Raw genomic sequence first — 23,582 nt, 5'->3', positions numbered from 1 at the left:
GTCTGGCCATTAAGTAAGAAGCTATCGCCAGCAGCCGATCAGATTAGCTTAGCATTAAGACTGAGAGCAGGGGCAAACAGCTAGCTTGGCTGTGTCCAAAGAAGAAGAAGAAGAAACTAAAAGAAAACTTGAAATACCGCCTTGTGGTTGTACGCCTCCACCAACCAGTGAAGATGCAGACCTTTGACCTTTGACCACCAGATTCTAATCAGTTCAATCCTTGAGTCCAAGTGGATGTAATGATGATGTAATCCCCCTTGCCGTACCTTGACATAAATATTGCCTTAATATTGTTAATTAACATGTCCTACTGTAGGTTCCCAGCAAAACGGACAACAGACTCCAGGAAGACACTGCTCCACCAAATACAGTAATAACTCAGAAGTCACCACTTGTTGTTTTTACACACCAGTTTTCTTTTTAAACAAGTTAACAGTTTGTGTAGATGGATTTTCCACCTTTGGACAGAGCCAGGCCAACTGTTCCTTCGTGTTTCCAGTCTCCGTGCTAAGCTAAGCTAATTGTCTGCTGGCAGAAGCCTTTTATTTTAATGGACAGACATGAGAGTGGTAACAATCTTCTCATCTCTCAACTCTTGGCAAGACAGTAATAAGTGTCTTTCACAAAAGCAAAAGACAAATATAAGCATTAAGCAAAAGGGGAGAAGAAGGTAAACCCCATGAAAATCTATTGTATATGCAAAAGACAGCAGACAAAAAGAGGTCATTGGAAATATGACATGCTTCTACTTCTCAGGCACGTTCCAGAGTTCTGAAGACAACGTTCAGACTATAGTGGTAAAGATGTGGAGATATATACTTGGCTAACATCTCTTAGATTATGGAAATGGTTCACTTTCAGAAGAGGCCAAATAAAAACAACAATAACACCACTCTTCAATTCATAGCTCATAAAAAAAAATAATAATAGAGCACATAATGCAAGATCTGTTTTGTTTTGTGCTGGAAAATGTTTGTGATGTTTCATATCTCTTATCTCTCCAGGCGTTACGTGAGTGTGTTGATGCCATTCAGCTTCAGGAGTGTGTGTGTGTGTGTGTGTGTGTGAATCAGTTCACCACTGGTAATCTGGTAACCATAAAAAAATTGCTCTAAAAAGGAAAAATGTTGTCAAGGCCAACTGACAAACCCAAGTCAGATTCCTCCCCTCGCTGCCAGCCATCAGATGTTTAGTTCCCTTTATTCCATTATGTGAGGAAAAAAAAAAAAGAAGGTTGCCATGGCAACCAACGATGTTTAGGACAGAGCAAACAGTCAAACTTCAAACAGACATCTATATTTATCTGTTGCACAAAGAAGTTTAGCTCTTGACCTTCTTGAACTGCACTGTGACACAATGAATTCTGGGTTAAGACTTTTTCCAATAAAAAAAAATTAAAAATGGCCGACAACATCCAACCACTCAGCTCTGTTTACCTCAGCAGAAACTGTTTGTCCTTTAGAGAAATTCAACAGTTACAGGAGTGAAACAATAAAAAGAAAAATCTGGCTGTGGTTCCCTTCTCATTGTTATCCCCGTAACAATGTTAGCAAGCCACAAATTATCTACTATTTTTTTTTCCTTTCTGTTTTTTGTTGTTTGGTGCTACTGGTTAGGGCAGGTGTCATTGATTGTTACCATGGTAACACTGGTCTCAGGCCTGAGTTAGCCTGAGGGTGAGGTGTCTGATGTTTTTTGGCTTGGTCTGACTAACATGAGACTGATCTGTGAGCAGAAATACGACCGGACCAACACTGCGGACCGGGATGAAATATCTGTACGAAGCCTGGTCATAGACAGAGAGAGTATGTGTGCAGACATTTTTGCAGAGTCTGCACCGTGATCCCTGAGATATATTTATACAGTATTAACAATATATCAAATGACTGTTTAATATGATAGGGGTCGCTCGTAGTGATGAGAGAATTATCGCTTGGCTCTGACGTTCCCTTCAGCTCTGTACAGAGTTAATTTTAGCTCTAGATACCCACTCCACTCTCTCTCTGTCTTCCCAGCACCAAATGGAGACACACAAAATTAGCAACTGGTAAACACTGTGGAGCATTTAGAGAACACCTGGATATTTCTAACAGGACACCAAAACAGAGCTAAAGGAAGAATGACATTGGACTTAATGCTAATATCATCATGCTAACATGCTGATGTTATCACGTCAAGTTCAGCTGAGAGCTGATGGAAATGTCATCGCAGTGTATTTAGTCATAAACAAAGGTACTGGACATTGGCTTGATGATAACATGAGATGTTATGTAAGAGGACAACTGTTATTATAATTCATCCTCAGGGAAACATAAACAAAAATTCAAGTTTAATTTCACCCAAATTTAAAAAAAAACCCAAATCCTCTCATTTACCTCATGACTGCTTCTGCCTCAAGATTCATTTGACTTTTTATTTGTGCTGGTGCCCACAGCTTGAACAGACACACTGAGAAATGTAAAAGCAGCATTTATCTCCAGAAGCAGCAGCAAGAACTTACTGTCACACAAACCCCATTCTTACCCTCCTCAGTGCACTTTACAGGTATTTTCATTAGAACTATATTTCTACTTATTAATTGCGATTTAGACAAACTGACCTTTTTTTTTTTTTTTTTTTTTTTTTAAACTTCCTCGTTCAGGGACTTTTTTTGTGGAGTTTTTATATTCATGAATCGAACACTGAGCATATGAGGCTTATGAGTCTCATACTTTGCCTTTGTGGTGAAAGGACAAACACAATTCCATCGTTTGTTTGTGGTGTGAGTAAACAGCTTTTCCAATGGACACACAATGATTTTACTGGTCTACTCCTGTAGGTTGAAAAACCTTTATTGAATTTCAGACATGTACAATTGAATTTGAAGAAAGACTGTAGTTCAATTTGCTTTGATTTTAAGTTGAAAAGAAAACTGTTCTGTTCCTTTTCTCCCGTAGGGTGACGGAAATGACATGAAACAAATAAAGGGTTTGAATATTTTTGCTCAGGTGCAACTATGGAGACTGGCGGTGATCTCATTTTTCTTTTGCAGGTTGTAGTTAGAAGTTCCCTAATATGTCCCATTATGCATTTCATCTTGTCCAGCAATTATTTTTGACAAAACACCAGAGGTGCACAAAGAGCAGCTGAGGTAAGACATTGTCTATTAGGAGGCACATTTTCTAATAAAACCCAATATAGCCTGAATTTAAACGCTTTTAAACAAATAACATTTGAAACGCAAGAGTGATCGATTGATTGCACTGATGTACATTTATTTAAAAAAACAAACCTTTATTTGATATTTTCTGGTCCTTGGTAGTAATGCCCATTTCAGATCCATAGGTATGAAAATAGCATGATAATCTGAAATGGACTGTAGATACTGAAGGAGCAATGTCATCAAAACAACCCCACTCACAGGACACCACGCTGTTGAGGCGTACAATCTCAACACTTGCACTTGACTGTACCACTGAGTAATGAAATATCTACCGTGTGTCACACTGAAGCAGAAAATATGGAAAAAAAAACAAAACAAAACAACACAAAAGCAGGAAAAGTGTACAGTTGCGTATTTTGTATACAGTAAGTTAGATAGCAGATAATACATGTCAACAGAAATATGATTCACCACTGCTGAAACACAACGCAGAGCGCAAACGTTCGGCTACAGAAGGAAAACCAGTGGTAGAAACACAGTGTGTGTCCAGCTGCAGAGACACGCGTCGGTCTCCAGCACACAGGAGCTGTCAGTTGGATTTCTGCCACAAATAGTACAACAGTGGATGAAATGACAAATACCATCTTTAAGCATTTCTAGGCTAATTATTTCTGTTACGCTCATAGTTTCCATTTAAATGACACTTCACTGTACTGCACTGAATACATGGAAGCTGGACTATTTTTTTTTTTTTTTTTTTTTTTTTTTTTTAAACACAACAATTTCCTCAAACATGATTTCAACTATCAGAGAATAAACTGAAACAGAAATGTCTTTGGCTTATTCACACAATAATATTTACTGGATGTGGCTTAGAATCAGTGCAATCTGACTGAAGTGAGTTTATTGTACTTCAAGTCACCAAAATTGCACTAATACTCTGAAAACTCTCAGTTTAAGTGACAAAACTTTCAAATTCATAAAATACATTGCTTTCTTTGCAAGGGGTTTACATAGCACATTAGTGGCAGACCGATAAGTTTAATTTCTAAACTCCCCACCCACCTGCCCCATCAGCATAAAGTCCTGCTGATCCTTGGCACAGATGACACGGTGCCCAGCGCTGGTTCACTGGTTCAGTCTGGAGCCACGAACATGCCCACATGATCCTGGGATCAAATCGCAGCCTGAATCTCTCCCTGTGTTTCTCCCGGTGTAATAATGAAAAATGTGAACTGTCCAGCTGGAAAAAACATGCTGCTCAAAATCAATACGGAAAGTAAATACGGGAAGGAGGGTGGAAATTTGGCTTTTTAAAACCTCAGACTTCTCGTCGGGAGCAGAGGGGACGACCAGTTTATCAGTTTAACACATCAGAGGCACATTCACTTCGTTTTGTCCGAATCTGACAACATGCGAAATCAAATCACTCATGAGGATCCATGAATGTTCTATGTAAATCCCTTATGTGCAGAGCAACACTTGCACTCAAATCTTTTTTTTTTCCAATTTAAAGGAGCTCTTTGTAAGTTTTGCTATTGCTACATTGCCAATGTTAGCATTAACAGCTGTTTACTTACCAGCCTCGGAATATACAAACATTTACATGCATTTACAAAACAAGAGGTTATAACACTCCCTCTGGGCAGTTTCACTTCTTCAGGAAAGCCAATTCTAAGTCATATAAATATGATCTTACTTGAAAATTTGATAGTAATGATCTTTGCAAACTGCCATGGAGCCATGTTCACGATAACTCTTGACCTTTTACGCCTCAGTTTTATTTAGTTAAGTGTTGCAGGAACTGTCTTGTGTCTGTTGCAGTTGTGTGTTTTAGACTCTGTTTAGTCGACAGTCAGTATGATTTCAATAGTCGGGGCCCATTTGGCAGAATACAAACTTACAAATGAATGTGACGTGACTCAGCTGGTGAGGAAACCAGCATGAGATCTGTCGTACAGTATACCGCCACAAAAAGTGCGTGTTCTTGGAACTTAAATCACTTTTTTACACCAACATGGAAATGCAAGAGTTATTGTAAAGTATAGCACCACTCAGAATACCTTATTGCATTTCCCTTCAACTGTTAGGAGAAGGGAGTCGGAACACTAACATCTGGGCTCAACAGAGTAATGAATCAACAAGCCCTGCAAAAATGTGCTATAAAACAACAGGTTTGCATTCACACTGTGGCCAACAAAATGCCACATGTGGCAGATTAACTTCTGTGTTTGTTATAAAGTATGGTAACTGGTATAAATGCCAAACAACAGAACCAAAAAGACAGTCAGAAGAGCTGCTGTCAGTGTTTGCTGAGGAGACGTGATGAGCATGTGCACTTACATATGTGGCTGCATCCATTTTCATTCAGTATCTTGTTTGTCTTGTTTGCAGGCACAGTAGGTGGCACTTTACACCAGTGCTGGCGGAGTTTACTGTTTTTCTCCTAGTGGAAATAATGAGCGTCGAGTTTCACTTCTAGTGCAGACTGCCACAGTGTGAACGCAGCATCAACCCTGGCAGTCCCTAAATACACCACATTTCAAAAGCCAACATTATCTACATATAATACATTTCTTTTTCTTCTAAAGGTTTCTACCACCACACTATACTGTGTGTGCAGTATCAAAAACATATTAATATAGCTGTTTTAGGGTTGTTCAAACTTGCCTGAAAACATGAGTGACTGGGCACATATGTGAAATATTTGGCACATATATTGCAAATATAATAAAAAGAAAACAGCTCAAAAAAGGGATATAAAAAGTCCCACTTAAGTTACTGCCCAAGGCATAGAAGTAGCCTTCGCTGCAGTGAGGTCTTCACCATGCTGAGGTTATTATCAGAGGTAAATATGTATTTCTGTTGTTCATCTCAGCTCTGGGAGGGCTACACTAAGGCAATTCAACGGTTGCTAATGCCAAGTCTAAACACAGGGAAATCAAATTATGATACTGACAGTCCATATTAAAACTATGATTCTATTTCCCAACGTGTTACAGCTTCTTCAGGATAATGTTTAATTGTCTATTGCATGCAAACAAGAGTCAACGGCTAAACAGAGATGAGTGAACCTAACGAGTGGGATTATTATATTTGTGCCTAAAGTAATGTACAAATAACGCCCGTTATGTTTAATTCGTGGCATCCCATTCTCCAACTGTGTTAGGAAAAGAACTGTAGGGTTGTTGTTAGTTTAACAGCTGAAAGAAGAGACAATTCTTTTTATTATTCACTTTATATACTGTGTGCTAAGAGCTCTGGCAAGAAGAGGCTGCTGTGCAACACCAATACACGTTGTGAGTATGTCTATCATCTAGAAAAATAACACTTAATATGCATCTTTTGTGAAAGGCCCCAATCTGTAACAATGCACATGGTAAACAAAAACTCATTTGTTATGTCTACTCTCTGCAATTATATTTAACCCCTAAAAATGTAAGCATTCCCGTAAAGAGAACAAGACTTGGGGTAAACATATGTATAGGTGTGTGCAGGTAAAATCAAATCGTATCACAGTCCAGAGCAGAGTGTCTTTACTCGTCCAATCAAGTACCTTGTCCTTTCCTCATGCGGATAACATGGGGGATGTGTTCATACACAACTAAACAAATAGTTAAATGTTAATTTAACATGCCAGAGATTTAAATCCCCCTTTCAGTACCATGGATAGCGCCAATTGGGCAGCTGTTCCAAAACAATTATTTTTAAAAATAATCTCACAATGCAATAGCATAATGTTCTGAGACTGTCCCGTAGTCTATCCTGACTGGTCATCGGGAGCTCCAGGTGAAATCCCGGTTGGCCGCCACATTGGTGAACTGGTCAAAAAATCAGAAACATCAGCGACTGGAAATGAGACAATACGTTAGCCATTCCCAATTTAGGGGCCGCATGCTTTGGAGGCTGCATTTGAAGACCGATTGCATCACAGCGGCGTAACTAGGTTGTCCCATTTCACGGCCCAACCTATCCCAAGATTCATTGCGTCTTGATAATGAATTATATAGCAGCAAACAACAGCAGGGATAGAGTATTGGGTTTCAGCTCAGTTCAACAGCTACGGTACAACTGTTAAAACCAAGGGCCTTAAAATCTCAAGTTGTTGTGAAAAAAAAGTTACGTGTTGTCAAGGGGCCACAACTTAAAACACCACGTCCTCTGAAGGACGGTGCCCTTGAATTCGGACACAGCTGCTTACTGCAGCACGTCAGCCCAGAAATAAAAGTCCTGTTATGAAATAAAGGGTTTCTGTCCACTGAAACGCTAGAGGGCAAACAGTTACAGGAAGTTTTGAGTCTTGGTTATGCAGGGCAAACAGGTGCAGACCAATAGCAATCAAGGCCAGTTACCTACTGCAGTTGGGGTAACTAAAGGTCACGGTCACTATGCGAGGAAATACAGTTGTTGAAAACTGTTGTGGATCCTCTGTAAATGGCCCCTGACCACGTCACAGAAACTGTTAGCGCCAAATCATTTTGAAAGAGCAACAGCCAATGGGAAAAGTCCAACACTCGGCGGTGTAACTTCATCACTCACTCAGTCCTTTATATATGACTCCTATCAAAACAATAATACTCATTGATCTCATTTCATTTCATTGGAAAATACGTGACGATGAGAAGATTGATTCTCATATCTGAATGCTAAATATGAAGCTACAACCAGCAGGTGGTTAGCTTAGCATAAAGTCTTAAAACAGGGGCAAATAGTTAGCTTTGCTCTGTCCAAGTAAAAAAATAAAGCCAACTAATACATCACAGCTTGTTTGTTTACAACCCTTACAATATCCCAACTACTAGTACATAAACTTTCCGTCTTTATGCTAAGCTAAGCTAACCGGCTGCTGGCTTCAGCTTCTTTTTAGCATTCAGACACGAAAGTCACATCAATCTTAGTATTAACAGAGTGGCATCAAATATCTTAAAACTATTCTTTAAAAATATGATCTGTGCTCAATTATCAAATTATTAAAGGGACTTTCCCATCATTTTATTTCCCAGTGTACACACCAAAGATCCCCTAATGAAAGATCTGTCCCTGTTCAAACAAAAACTTATCTAAATTACAAAGAACCATTAGAATAATTGACTTCATGCCCTAAAACGTAGAGAAATATGCTAATAAAGCACAAATTATTACTTCTGCTGTAAGGCTATTCAGATCTTTCTTCCCTGGAAACCAATTTATTTACTGAAACTTATAAGGGGCACTAATCGTGCTGCAAGCCAGAGGAATGAGTCACGCCTAATGGCCGAAAGTGAGTATGAAGCGATAGGAACCTAATGATTCTTCATGTGGTTGTTAACAACAAACGCCTGTTGTATAAATGTAACTCAAAGCTCTGAATGAGAGCAGCCATAATCAGTCAAAGCCAGGCTCTTGTATTTTTTTTTATTTTTTTATAAATCATTTTTCCCTGATTATTGTAGCAGATACTATCTACCCCTCCAGAGGAAGGCACTATGAATGGTTTGAATGTCCTTGGATTTTCATCAACTGGATTTGACTGATGGCTGGATAATAACGCGCCTGTACATTCCCTACATCTCAAGTCATCCTCCTGATTGAGAAGTTTTGGGGTAACAGTACAAAGCACATTTCTGTCTTTTGTCTATGTATTGTCACTAGCACGCAGTCCATCCTGTCCTCCCTGCTCGGCACAGGCTCATCTCCAGGTCACTGAGTTTATTTGGCGTTACCTTTTTAAACTTGTTGTGCTGTCCTCCTTTTGAAACCTCCTGCAGCGTGCTAAAGGTAGAGATAGCCCACCCAGTAGACCACGTTGAACAGTAAGAAGGAGGTGGGAAAAAAGACGCGTGAATATGCGTCCAGTTCAAGTAGATCTATGTGGACGCGTCCTTTTCTCCAGGCGCCTTCTTTACACTCCTCAAAGCAGCAGAAGAAGCTCTGACAGTCTTTTCCATCCAGACACTCGTAGACACAAGCGTCCTCAAAGTCCTGCCAGTACATGGAGTTGTTTAAAGCGATGACGGTGTGTGGAGGTCGCACATCCAGGACAGAGTAGTTCTGAGAAGAGGAAGAGACATACAGAAGCACAGGAAACAAAACTGATTTAATTTCTTTCCCTGGTGGAGACTGGATCGTTTATAGGGATTCTTTAAGGGGGAACTTGAAGGCTGTTGACACATGAAAATCGTACCTGTGCATCCATCTATTTCATTTGTATCAAGGGTTCTACCTGTCGATATTTTATCTAACCCAACACCTAAAAAATGAAAGATGCACACCAGCAATTTGGTGCCAAACCTCCATAAAGGTGACTCACAAACGAGAGATTATAAAAAGAATGATCAAAATTCATGTTTCAATTCTGTCCTGCAGATATTCATTATCTTCCATGTATTTTCCTTGTAACATGCATCATTCAACTTGTCCTTAACGTGCATGACGGACGAGCTGAAGCATGAATGTCGGGTATGATCTCTTCTCTGGGCCGGTTCAGAGGATCTACAGGGCTACACTGACACAGTCATGTGTTTCATCTACTGGTGTAGTCCTGCACAGTATAAAAGTATATAAATAGAATAAATTGAGGCAAAGAAACATTTTTTAAACAGGAAACACTACACACCTGATATTCTGTCTGTAATCATGTTCATGCATAAATAAACTGCACCTCTCTTAGTCAAGATTATTTATTTTATTTACATTTTTGCAGCATTAATACATCAGATACATGAAAATTAGGCCAGAATATCCTGAGTACTGCACACATGTAAATAAAGTATTTTAGATATTAACCACCGTCCTCTGAAGGTGCGCACGGCAGGGCAAAGTAAAACTTCTCGATCTGCCATTAACACATAAATCCTGCATCGATTGTTAATTTAATGCAAACACGAACACAAACACTATTTTATTTAGGATGGTGGTATGACTTATCTTAACTGTATTTCATTTTTAACACAATGAAATAAGCTAAATGAGCTAATTTCATGCTAACATCGGTCACTGTTCAGTCTGCAGTGCATTGTAGAGACTGGAACGATGGTTTTATGCACAGAACATGAGGTGACAGTCTGAGTCCCTCAGATGTTGACGGGCTACAGACGAACTGTTTGTCTCGTTGAGACTGATGCAGTGTCCCTTAAAATAGTAACAGTCTCATCAGAGCAGCGTAAAAGGGGCAGCATCACATCATCTCAACCCTGAAAGGTTTTTTCACTTCCATCTTGTGATAACACAGAGATCTACTCTTTGTGTGTGACAGTAATCCTGACATCGACTCAATCTACTTTTGATCATTTTCTTACAAGTTCACTAAGGGTGATTTTAAGGAAAAACTGCTGCGGGAATAATAGATCTGTATAAAACTGATTGAAGGCAAACTTACTGATCTTTTATGTTCCATGCAGCTGGGTCTTCTGGTGCTGTACGAGTAGTAATTTAATGTTGCGTATTCCATCAGAGCGGCAAAGACGAACAGGAAGCAGACGGTGACGAAAAGGTCCATGGCGGTGACGTAAGACACTCGGGGTAGTGACGTCCTGGCCACGGTGCTGAGAGTCGTCATAGTCAGCACTGTGGTTATACCTGAAGGTCAGAGGAAAGGACAAACTCATGCGAGGAACTGCTGACACAGTAATGGAAAAGGTTTGTGCTGGATCTATTTTCAGTTTGATCGTGACACTCAACTGTATTTAAAGGTCATATTTGTATGTTTTCCTCTGCCTGAAGAAGCTCATAGTTCATTAATAGCAACACCACACTCCTCTGAATGATTCTGCTCACTGTGTTTGATGTAACATTTGTCCCCTTTGAGATTTAAATCTCCGGAGAGCGTGCACAAAGAACGCACAAAATAAAATCTTGTCACTCGTTTGAGTGCAAAATCAAACTTGACTTGAGTGCTCAAAATGGATGAGGATGAGGATTACACAAACCTAATGGATCCGGGTCAGTCGAGGCATTGACAGGTCTGCGTTGTGTTTGACTCAAGATCATTCATCATCACTTTAAAACTCTGGAGCTCATCACACAACAGGAGATACAACCATACATACAGCTGTCTTACTGAGGATTAAAGATAATAAAATAAATCAGCACTTGAGATGAAAAGACGTGTTTGGGATTGTTTGGCCTTGGTGGACGTGTGTTCCTCTACTCAATGTCATTATAGTTTGAAATGTGCAAAATAACAGAATGTGTACAATCCCATCAGAGAGAGATGATGCCACGTACAACCACAACTATGTGTACACGGAAAACCAGAAGTGTTCATTCCACATTCTTTTCATCAGAATTATAAAAGCCGTGCGTACGCATGGTTCTTCTTTATAAATCTCACTCACTGAGAAGAATTGGGCACATGTGCATAAGTTTCATTTCCACTCCCATAATTAGCCATAAATGGATGAAGACACTCCCTCAATCAGTTTGTATAAATAAAACACTGTCTGTGCCACAAGTGATCAGACACCGACAAGAAAGACGAGGAAGAAGAAGAATTTCACTGATTGTGAAACCGAGGTGAAAACGCGCATCACTTTACTTTAGTACAAAGTCGTGTTTCTACTATATCGGACTATAGAGTCTTAATGAGGCTCCACAGGCTCTAACACTGTGATTAGTCAATATCAAAACAGTATGAAACAGTTCACAGAAAGATTCACAAAAAATAATGAGAATATTAAACGATGCTGAAGGAAACGTTGAGCACAAACGCAAATTATTTCTGTTCATAGATTGTAAAATTGTTATTGCTTTGTAAACAGCTAAACTTATAATGATAAGAATGAACGAAGCTCTGTGAGGTTGTCTTGGTTTATTTTGTATTTTCACTTCACTGTGACTTGGATCGCTTTGGAAAACATTGTGTTTATAAAAAACAATTTAAGTACAGGAAATGGCGTACATGTGGTTTTTGTATGTATGTCCAGAAAATTTTAAAACAACCTGAATGGGAAAAATTCTAAAAACTTCTTTTTGCAGTGACCAGTATGAATATTTTATCATAACAGATTTGAAAACAAACAAAAAACGAGAATTTAAGATACATTATAATATACAATTTCTATTTGCTTTGCCTAATAGAACATTTTAATTTTTATTCCAGTTGCTATTCCAGACAGCTGTGACAGTGAACCGAAACACTGAAGTGTCAGTCCATGAAACTGTGAGCACAGTCCTCTGATCCTGGAAATTTGGGGATTTGGTAGAACTGCAGGGAGCAGTTGATATAAAAGTACTGATCAGTGCAGCTTTAAGTTTCCCGCATTTATGGTGAAAATAACTTTAACTTAACAGTGGCACCTAGCTGTAAAGTTAGAAGCACCACAGTATAATTTCATTCTCCCCTCTCTCCCTCCTCCATCAGCATTATAGAGATAAGAAAAAAAACAAAACATCTGCCACTGTTTCACCGGGGTTGCCATGGTAACAAGCCGGTCTCATCTATTTCAGGCGGACATCTCACACTTTTCCTTTAGCCTCTGCTTGCCACAGTGATTACCCTTACCTGCCTTCTGCTGATGCCGTGGCACACATCCTGTAGTTTCTGCTCTCGACAACAGAGCGAGCAGGTTTGCAGAGAGGGAAACTCTCAAACGCATTTATCTTCACTGACGGCTCAATCTGGATGAAATTGTTGTTGAGGCTCGGTATAAAATGTGTGAAACATACTGTGGATGGTTCAAGGCCCAACGTATGTGATGGCTTTCCCACAAAAAAAAAAAAAAAGTGTGTGTGCTATCTTGCTACAGGGCTAAGTCAGTATGTAGTAGTTAGTAATCTATTTGTTATTTTGGCTGAAAGCTGAAGTCAAAGGTTTGCTGCCCTCGGCTGACTCACCCTGATCCATTTCCACATGTGAAGTGCTTCATCTTGACTCCCACACTTGCCCCTGCACCTTTACAATCAGTTCTCTCTCCAGATCTGCATGCAATTGATCCAGATGCTTTTTAATAAAACGTAACTGATTAATATCGCTCGTTATTCATTTACTACGTCTGTCCCTTTCATCCGTGGTGAACGCACAGGATCGAGTCGACAACACAAGCAGCAGGACACAGCGGCTCACCGTTGAGAGGGTGCAACGCATTAGTTGTTTCCATTAAGGGGTGCGTACAAGTCGTGCATCCATACAAATTATTACAGAGCCAAAAATATAAATTCTTAGATTCTTCTTAAGTCTAAAACCTCATTCAAACATGTGAATGACGGATAAAATGTAAACAGACAGAAAAAAAAGAAAGAAAAAAAAAAAGACTGAAATCAATTACCTTCACCAAAATGCTCCACAGGACTGCAACAACAAAAATAGAGAGTGTGTTCAAAGGAGGGAAAAAGCACAACAAAACAGAAGAAGCAGATGGAGCGACTCAAGTTAAGTGGCGAACAAATATCCACGTAGGGCAGATAACATCACGCAAAGATTCAAATGCACATTCAAAGCCAAAACACGATTAAAATGTGAAAATGGAAACTCAAAAGTTGGACTCTCAGACACACACACACGCTCTTGTCGCAGTTTGGATACAGCTGCTGGAAGTCCACGGTACCTAAAGCCGTTCTGGCTGGTGTGGCGTCTTTTTTGATCCAGAAGGAAACCCAGGACAGGACCACGGTGAGGATGCAGGGGATGTAAGTCTGGATGGTGAAGTAACCCATTCTCCTGCTCAGGTCAAAGTACACCGTCATCACCACATAGTCCCCTGTGTAAATGACAACAGAGCTCCATGTGAAACTTTACACACACACACACACACACACACACACACACACACACACACACACGTCTGAGTTATTAATTAATTAAGTACTTATCTAATTCATATTCATTATGAAGGATTAAGTGTGTACTGACGGTATTAATCCACTGTATATACTGAAATAAACTTCCTCACCCTCATGACAAATAAGCAAGATCCATGAGCTGATGAAGCCCATGAGTTGAGGCTGAAAGCTCCTCAATCGAGCGAGTGAACCTTGAGGTTTCTGGTCAAACTACTACCTCCAAAGGTGAAGAGGGACACTGTGTGAGCTTGTGTCATTACATACGATTACAGTTGTGTTAGGTGTTGCGTGTATTCGGATGAGACGCCGACGACCATAAGACAAGACGTGCCACATGGGCCCAGCGGGTTAAAGCTCAGTCCTGCATGTGGTTTCCACTGGTTTCCAGTGTAAAGGTTCGGATTCATGAGAAGTCCTGTATGCAAATGATGTATAACATTTCTAAAAATACAAAGAGCCGAGTCACAAACAGCTTCCTCTCTTATAACCCGTTTCTCTTTCTGCAGCTGGTTTCAGTTATTATTGTTATTATTACTCTTAGGAAAACCAAACTGCATTTCAGATATGGATGGTATAAATTGTAGAAATCGATCCACAGGGAAACTTTCTCACGCTCTAACAAGTTATGTTTTTGATGCGCACAATAATTGAAAATCCACACGTGGTCACTTTGTTTATTCCAAAGACGTTTCACTCAACACGTTGACGTTATAATCTCTACGATGTTCATAAAGTCAGAGCCAGTTTCTGATACAATATTTACATTGTAATTGCCTCTATATATTACATTGTAGTTTTCATTGTTGACGGCGCCGTCTGCCGCTCCGCACTGGCTTCAAATCACACAAGGGATTCACAGGAAACTTAGCGATACTGTTTTTACATCGGTGGCATCGGCCTGTTCACTCTCCATAAGCGCATGTGAAACAGTCCACAAAGAATTCACTGTGCAAAACAAATGAAATCAGATTGTGGCCGGTAGCAGCGCGTTGGCAGGGAAGTTCCTTCTCTTGGAACCAGTTTGGCTGCACATCTGTGTCAGACCTTTTTAGAAACTTGTTGCACAATAAAGGAGTGAATGAATGAATGAATGAATGAATAATAATGAACTGAAACTAATGCTGCTTCTTATCTTAGCTGTGCTGATGCCGAATATCAACACGTTTCCAGCTTATTAGCAACATGTTTGCAAATGACACAGAGCTTCTTACCTGCTGTGGTCTTTATAATGTCTGTCGTGTTTCTCAGGCCCATAAAATCAAACTGGTAGAGACGCCAGGACTTCTGGTCAGCCGCCTCCACAGAGTTCTTCCTCCACTTGTAAATCATCTCATCTCGTGGGTATCCATCTGCAATTACACAGAGCGTGTGTGTGTGTGTGTGTGTGTGTGTGTGTGTGACCCCTGGTGCTGCATGGCACATCCTAATGATGGATACCCAGTACAGACAGACCCAGGGCCACCCAGAGCAACATTTGCGTCGTGCTGGAGGCTGGCTAATGAAAAGACAGTCTGGAATGAAGACAGAGGCAGAAGGAAAGTAGATTAAATGAAAGCTTTGGTTCAATAATGTACTGAATCCATCTTGATGTTGGGCCTGACCTTCACATGATGTGCACAGAGCCTGGGAGTGCTTTTACAATCGATCATGTGAGGTTAATGATGGGTTAATGATGCCATTCCTGCTTTGGTGTCGCACTTGCCTGAATCTTTCCGGTCTTAAACAGACACATAATCATTTTGAGTAGAAAAGCTAACAAAGTTATGATCTTGGCTGATAGCAATTTGAATAGAACTTGTAATAGGCTTTCAATTAAGAAAAACATTAACTGTGAGGAAGATGTTACCCAAACTACTAATTGTTTTCAAACATGCTTGATGAATTCGTTCCATTAACATTTGCCACACTTCCCTCGTTTGCTATTAATGGCGTCATTAAAGATTCAGCAGTTGCTACTCGAATTCAAAATGCTCAGAAAATAATAGTTTACTGTCGACAGCAGCTCTTACACCGAGCAAACGTTTATGAATGGCAACAATGCCTCGGTAATATTCTGTAAGACATTTGCATAAAACATCAGTAATGGGCTCACGGCACGATTCATGATGCATTCATGAGCTAACCACATTCATAAAATGAAATAAACGTTAGCTTAACAGAAAGAGACAATTCTTTTCAGAATAAAAGCAGTGTTTTACACTTACCTACTAGACAACAGGTAGAAACTTAGCAATATGGTTTATAGCTATACTTTTAATATCTCTGGTCATATTTGGCCATTTTGTTTAATGCTGAAAAACAATAAACAGGGCTGATTGATTTTTGCATCAGGTGTTTAATTTACTGAGCTAGCTAGCAACTAACATCTGGTTAACATCATCTGTAAATGATTATTGTTATCATGTATTATTATCACGAACATATTGATATCCCAAAATGAAAATACACATATAAACAATGATTTTTATTTTATCAAATTACGTTCATACTGGCCATCAAGAAATCCCTTCCCAATGTAAGTGACAGGGACAAAGTTCACAGGCCGCCTTCAGTGTAGAAAATGTCTTCCTAAGTTTTATCTGAAGTTATAAGTTCTTTAACAGTTTAACATTGCACTTGCTTATTTTACTGGGGGGGGGGGGTGAACACCATTCTTCCAAGAGATATTCTTTGATTTGGTGTTATGGCGGTGGTGGTGGCGGAGAGCGCTGTCTAACACGTCGGTACAAAATCTCCCACAGGTGTTCAACATGGGTTGAAGATGGGGGGGGGGCATCGTCATTTAGTTTCTCCATTAATTTCTCACCTGTCTGTAGATACTCACCTGATCTGAAGAACTCCGACTGCTGAAACCTCAGTGCCATGAAATACATTAGGAAGCGTCTCTTTGTGGCCAGTACGGACAGGAAGTATGACTACAGCTCATAAAACCTGCTTCAGTGTTCACACTGGAACTTGACATGTTTGTTTCGAGACGGACTCTGTGACTGTTTCTTCAACTTTTGATTGCCTGTGTATTTTCTGTGAAGTTGTGAAAAACTGCAAGTTCTGATCAGTATCCGATACACAGACACAGACACATGAAATCTGTTTTTCCCTCTCACAGTCTGTTGTACTAAAGCTCCCGTAACTGCACTTTAATCATCTGCATGTTTTTGTCAGTTATCTATTTAAAAAAAGAAAAATAGGCCAGTGGCTCAGTTTGGCAATTTCAGCAGAAGTATCAAGTGTAAAAGGGATTTTCACGACCGTGCAATGGAGAGATTCATTTGCAGCAGCAGGAAATTGGATAGCTCTCAGTAATGACCTGGAAATGAAAAGGTCTGATTGTCCAAAAATGAGTAATACTGAGTACACAGCCTTATGTCACTGAGAGATACAAAGTTCCACTTCAAAATGTACAGTGATGGAGATGTGTGTGTCTCTAGCAAGAACTGAGCCAAATACATTATTCAAAAAACAAGACTGTAACAAGTAGTTAGAGAGTTTGAGTTAGACAGCATGTATTTCAGATTAATATTTGTGTTCATTATAAATATTTTATCCAGTCACAGGTGCTGCAAAGACAACGTGGCAGGAACAGCTGCAACATGGTGAGTCAAACTTTCCTTTAGCAAAGTCTCTGAAGTGTTAAAGTGCAGTGGAATAGTTTTTACACTGCTGTAAACGATTCTGGATCGAGACTCTTGAAAACAAATACACCCCTCCCTTCAATGCTCCTTCAGAAGCTCCGCCTCCCAAATTCATGGATGCGCATTGCCAAGGCAAAGACACAATGGCGGAAACCAGAGCGTCTTTATAATATAAAATGTGAAATGAAATGACATGAACACAAACACGGCATCCAAAACACAACAGAGTAAAAACTAGCAAGAGTTAGTTGTTTAGATTGTTTTTACAAAACTACGGTAACAAGAGGAGAGGACTGGTTTGTAGCTAAGCTAACGAAGAAGGTAACGTTACCTGGCAAACACACACAACACAACCTAATATAGAAACGTGCTGCGAGTAGCACAGACAACAACGGACGAACAACAGGTTCAGGTACATCCAAGTGCAAACACACTTCCGTTGTGTTGTGTTTGCAGTGTGTTTGTGTATGTTGTTGTGTTGTGAGTATTTGCAGCACGTGTGCTGTCAAACTCATGAAGCTGTTTCCTGAATTTGCTTGTGTGTTTCATCTATTTGCATGCGTACATATATAGATTATGAGAAAATGGGCCCCTGCACACAGACATGTAAAAGCCCCACCCCCTCATACGGAGAGCAGGGCGGCGTGGAAGGCGTACTCACAGCTGGAGAAGATGAGCGGACAGGAGTGCTCATCCATCGGAAAGTTGTGCAGCTGCAGCTGGCATTCTGCATTTATCGTCAGCCTGCAAAGAAAAGAGTGAATCTTTACTGATGCGCTGCTGCATGTAAGTCATTTAATGTGTAACTAAAAGGTTTGTCTTCATTTTATCCGAACTGTCAAAGTGTCATACCTTTAAGATTTATTTGCATTGGCCTCACACAGTTCAAATAATGGGACATTAACGTGAGCATGTCCTAAAGGGGGTTGGGGAGAATTCCCTTCAATAAATGTCACAGACGCTTTAACCTCAGATAGAAAACATCACACTCAAATATCTGACCGTTGATCCGCTTCTATCTGTGCAGTGCATATTACAGCTGGTATGGGCTGCATTTTCATTAAAAATGAATGTGCAAAAAAAATGAAGCTCCCTCATTTGTTTGAATGGAGCCAATCAGAATGTGGCTCTACTTCTGCTGCAACTGGCAGCGTCCAATCAGAAACCTGCAGATACCTGAGTTTTGGAGAAGCCTTTACATTCACAAATCTGTTACTCAAACTGGAGATTTTGTACTTTTTGTTTTGCGCTAATTAGCACACATTAGCAATGATACATTAACTTGCTAAACTAAGATGGTGAACGCAGTAAACATTGACATCAGCATTGTTGTTGTGAGTATGTTAGCCTGCCAACGTTAGCATTTAGCTCAAAGTAACGCTGTACCTTCACAGATGTGCTAGCATTGTCTGCTGAGCTACAAGTGAAAGATAAAATCCACATCAACAGTTCCAAGGAAATTAGAATAATAATTTAATGTAATGTTCAGGAATCGACACAGAAAAACAAAAGAAGAAAAGGGAGGGAAAAAAAATCTCTGTAGTTGTGGTACGGTGTTTGAACCTCATTAAAACATGGAATTCGGACAATACTATGAATGTGGGTGAGGCACAGATATCACAAAATGTCATCTCTGATTACTCCGGCCAAGCCGATGCAAAATTAATGCCAAATGACATTTCATTCTCTTTCTCTCATGTCATCTACGGATATTACTCCTCAAAGTTTGCGTGCTCCTGAAGAATCTATATCAGTGGGAGTGTGTGAGGGAGTGAGGGAGGATCTGCCTGGGTTTTGTTTGTGACTTCACTTGTTCCACATTTGTGTCCTTGCAGAAACGTTACAGTCCCTCAGCTCCAACACCAAGTAATACAGATCCCACATGCACAACACAGTCTTCACGGTAAAGTCATAACTAACGGTATCAGTTAAAGATCAGGACATGTCTTAACATTCAAACATAAGGACTGCCAAAAAGAATGAGGACAGTCGAAAGATGCTCATTACTGAAGGAGCACTTTAAACTAATGTGGAGTGCTCCAATTACAAAGAGTGCTTCGGGGCACGTGGGTGGCTGCCTCAGTTAATTGGTCTTGAAGCTTAAGCAGGCAGTTTGCTCTTACAATTGATAATAACAGGGGCTAATTGCTTTGTGGTGCTCTTTTTAGGGAGTGTTTGCATCATAAATTGTCTTACATACATTTCTTAGTGAATAAGGATAACACTGCTCGAGTCTCAGACAATATAAATGGATTGGTTGATTGATAAATCTCATTGGTTCCCGTGGTGGTGGTGGTGGTGACTGTATATAGACTGTATATATGAATATGGTTACACTACTTACACGTTTATGGAGCCAAAAAAAATCCTATTTAAGAATGTAATTATTTCAAGTCTCATTATTCTCCCCAACCCATAATAACCCATGGCTGTTTCCGTACTGTGTATTAACACTACAGATTAGATACTTCTGCAATTAGTTCACAAGAAATGTATTTTATCTTGCACAAATAGAAAATGACAAGACTAGAAATGTGTATATTGAAATATAAATCACTGTTTTTAACTTGATCTTTTGTTTTCTATGACGTGTCTGGACTTACTCCGTCACTGTGATATAAAACATGAGATATAAAAATAGAATATAGGAAGAAAGACTATACTAAAGGGTAAGACACTCTCTGTGACTGCCGCAGCTCACACACACATTATGCTATCTGGATTGTGTTTGAAGTATACCTCATTATTCTGGCTGATATTTTTACAGTACGTCTAAACAACTAATTGCGACTCAAAAACCTATCCACATCATTGTTCTCAAATTTATGGGGCTGAACAAACAGACCTGAGGCCAGGTGTATAAATGCTGCGTATATGTATGTGGTGCATATCTAATTTCCCATGGGTAAACTGCTCTTTATAAAAACTGATTCTGCAGTGAGAGTGTGAGAAACTCAGAGATACTTCAGACCTCGTTCGCACAAATGTTTCCAGAGTAATCCCTCGGTCACACGATAAGTTGGTGATGGAGCAAGTACAGGCGAGAAACAGCTAATAATAAATTGTTATTCGATTAGGTTGTCAGCCAGTTTCACCGGTTGTATGATTTTATATAATCATTTTTAACCTGTGAAACGTCTATCACATGCACATTAATTTCTTTTGTATGATCAATAACTTTGTAAAGACCTGGGCACTTTGAACTACAGCTGCAACTGATGACTATTTTCACTTTTGATTAACTTCATTCTCATTATTTTCCAGATTACTCAAATTAACTGTTTTGTCAATAAAAGGCAAGAAAATTGTGAAAAATTCTCGTTATAATTTCCCAAAGCCCAAAAGTTTTCTCTAAGTTGCTTGTTGTATTTGACCCACAGCTGAAACTGCATCGATTCTTCTGCTGGTCTTTTCACTGGCTGCGTTTCCATTAACCTACTTAATGTTAACTACACAAAAGTCATGGAAACAAAAACATTAATACACTCATGAGGTGGTTCTTCTTTTTCCATATTTAAGTCACATGACATGACTTTAGTAGCCACATGGCATCAAAAAACACGGCAGACTATTATCTCACAAAAATCTGTTATTGCGATTGATGCAATCGTCCCAATGCTTGAAATCCGTCGCCATGTTTAATTGGACTGTTATCATCAGATGAAAAAGTCACTTAATGGAAACACGGACCATCACAGTCGTGTTTTGTGGACTTCTCTAAAAAACTTGCTTCTATTTTGCGCAAAACTGCAACAGAAATGCGGCTACTGAAAGACTGGTGGAGCAGGTACAAGAACTGGTTTTAAAACGTATAGATAAGGGGGGTAAATGCACATCTGTTTTGATTTCTGGGTTTACCTCAGGGTGTAAAGTATCTTCCCATCATTCCATATCCGGAGCAGCTGGTTGGGCATCGTAATCCAGTGGGAATCGGCCTTCTTGGAGTTTCTGAAGATGGTGTCTGGTAGCCAAATAAGTCCGACCATATTGCTGTTCAAAGTCAGTATTTTCATTGTGCTGTTGTATCTGAGACGGCTGTCTGTCCATGTCTGGGCGAAGATGATGTCGATTTGATATTCCTGACAAGAGAAAGACCAGAAGACATGTGAGTGGATGTATGGTGCAGGATCGTTTGGTGCAATTTCATTTCTAATGGTGTCACTAATGCTGTTCTGAAAAGAGAGAACTACTACTCAAGAGCATTTGATTTTCTTTTGAAATGACAGCGAATATACCATCTCTCATTCATCACTCTCACCATCGAGAGCATTTATCATTTTACTTGCTGGCTGACCCGAGTGTCGAGCACAGACCTCACCTGGCGCCTCTCAGTGACCGGCTCCACTCACCACTGTGCTGCCAGCGAACTCTCCACGGCTGCAGAGCATGTGCCTTAAGCTCCCGTCGGCACCTCAGCACCAACTCCATTTTGTTGACAGAAATGATAAACAAACCAAAAATAATCTACTAGGTTTTAAAAAAAAATATGAGCAGGTTAATGTGCATGCAGAGTTGCATTGCAGCCATGGAGAATATGCAGACAGTCAGATTACTGACTGGACAGTAAATTTTAGACATTCGTCAATTAAATTTCCATTTTGAGATTATGTTACAATTTCATAATGACCAACAGTTGGACAATGACTCCATGTAAAATCAATGATCTTGTCCTGTCTTGTTTTTTTTTTTCTGCCTGCTGTATCTGACATTTACTGAATCGTCTGTAAACATGACTAGACTTGCAGTCCACAGCCGTGCTGGTGTTTCTGTGTGTCAGACCCAAATGCAGACAATCCAAGAGGGCATGAAAAAAAGGTGATTTATACAGAAAGGATTCCAGGCCTGGAAACCAAAGTCCAAATACAGAAATACAAGGTGAACCAAGGACACTCAAACTGAAGTAAAACAGAAAATCTGAACACAGGGAAACGAACAGGACGAGCTGACAAAGACAAGTAGGAGCAGAGACTAAAGAGACAGTAGGGAGGCAAAGGTGATCGAACACAGGTGAAACACATTAGGGCGGGGCAGACGATCACAAAGGAGGGAAACGACACAAAGTCAGGAATTAATACATAATAAAACAGGAAATGAAACAAAGGTCCAACCACAAGAGTCCAAAACGTGTTCAAACATAAATTGTCCATCACGCCAAACCATGACACTGAGGTTGTAGTTGTGCTGTTTACCATGTTCACCATCTTAGTTTAACGTGTTAGCGTGCTAATATTTGCTAATTTCCATGATGCTGCTCATTGAAAAGTCAGAGGATCATCAGCCATTAGGGTTAGCGATCAATTCAGTAGTTATTGAAGGATTTCAATCGACGACAAAGAGGTGGAGGGACTGACAAAGCCACGGGAAGCCAATCGGGATATTTCCTAAACTACCCCGTTAAATACACGTGATAATAAAATAAATAAATATTGTACAGTTTAACCACGTCAAATCCTTGCCTGACAGATTAGCTGCAAAACCAAAACTGGTTTCAAGATCCCACTTCGCCTGTTAAGCATAATTATCTCATTCATTCGGGTCAGAATGAGACGATCCAGTAGACTGCTGTTGTAGAGTTGACCTGCCAGTGTCTTTTTCTCCAGGTCTGAAACCAAACACATTTTCCTCTTTGTCATATTCAGGCTGTTTTGCTTGTATTGACTGCGACTCACCATATACAGGTGGTTTACCCTCGGATTGTGTTAGTTACTGGCACTCGTGGTGATTTTAGCACCTTGAGGTGTGAAAAACAATGAGAAGTCGATCGATGTTGGTCACGCCATGAGTAAATGTACATTCTCCACATACGTCCGGGGGGTTTGTTGTCAGGCTCCTTGATGCAAACACATGCAGCCCTTCCTGCTGTTACATAGGAAGACAGTGCGTCATACAGTGTGTCGCCCTGTAGCCTGACACTTACAGTAGCTGCTTATATGAATTCATACCTAAAATGATGATCCCGTTGAGAAGAGTAGACTTTATAATAGATTATTAGTGAAAACAGGCTAATTGGGCATTTTCACACAGCAGTGAGTTACTCTGTAAAACATCTG

General features: G+C 39.9%; 1 protein-coding gene across 1 annotated transcript in view; it reads right to left on the bottom strand.

Moving 5' to 3' along the window:
* Window positions 1–2,807: 2,807 nt before the first annotated feature.
* The window catches only part of LOC130171372 (gamma-aminobutyric acid receptor subunit gamma-3), a 41,664-nt gene continuing 20,889 nt past the window's right edge, over window positions 2,808–23,582 (bottom strand). Inside the window, exons 4-9 of the mRNA XM_056379348.1 lie at window positions 21,391–21,611; window positions 18,194–18,276; window positions 15,112–15,249; window positions 13,666–13,818; window positions 10,500–10,699; window positions 2,808–9,172 (exon numbers count right to left, since the gene is read on the bottom strand). Of these exons, the coding sequence (XP_056235323.1) occupies window positions 8,894–9,172; window positions 10,500–10,699; window positions 13,666–13,818; window positions 15,112–15,249; window positions 18,194–18,276; window positions 21,391–21,611 (1,074 nt within the window). The 3' untranslated portion in view covers window positions 2,808–8,893. The remainder of the gene's footprint in view (window positions 9,173–10,499; window positions 10,700–13,665; window positions 13,819–15,111; window positions 15,250–18,193; window positions 18,277–21,390; window positions 21,612–23,582) is intronic.

This window comes from Seriola aureovittata, chromosome 6 (genome assembly GCF_021018895.1).
Source record: "Seriola aureovittata isolate HTS-2021-v1 ecotype China chromosome 6, ASM2101889v1, whole genome shotgun sequence".
Taxonomy (NCBI): Eukaryota; Metazoa; Chordata; class Actinopteri; order Carangiformes; family Carangidae; genus Seriola; species Seriola aureovittata.
The sequence above is the reverse complement of the archived record's forward strand: the minus strand, read 5'-3'. Positions and strand labels throughout refer to the sequence as shown.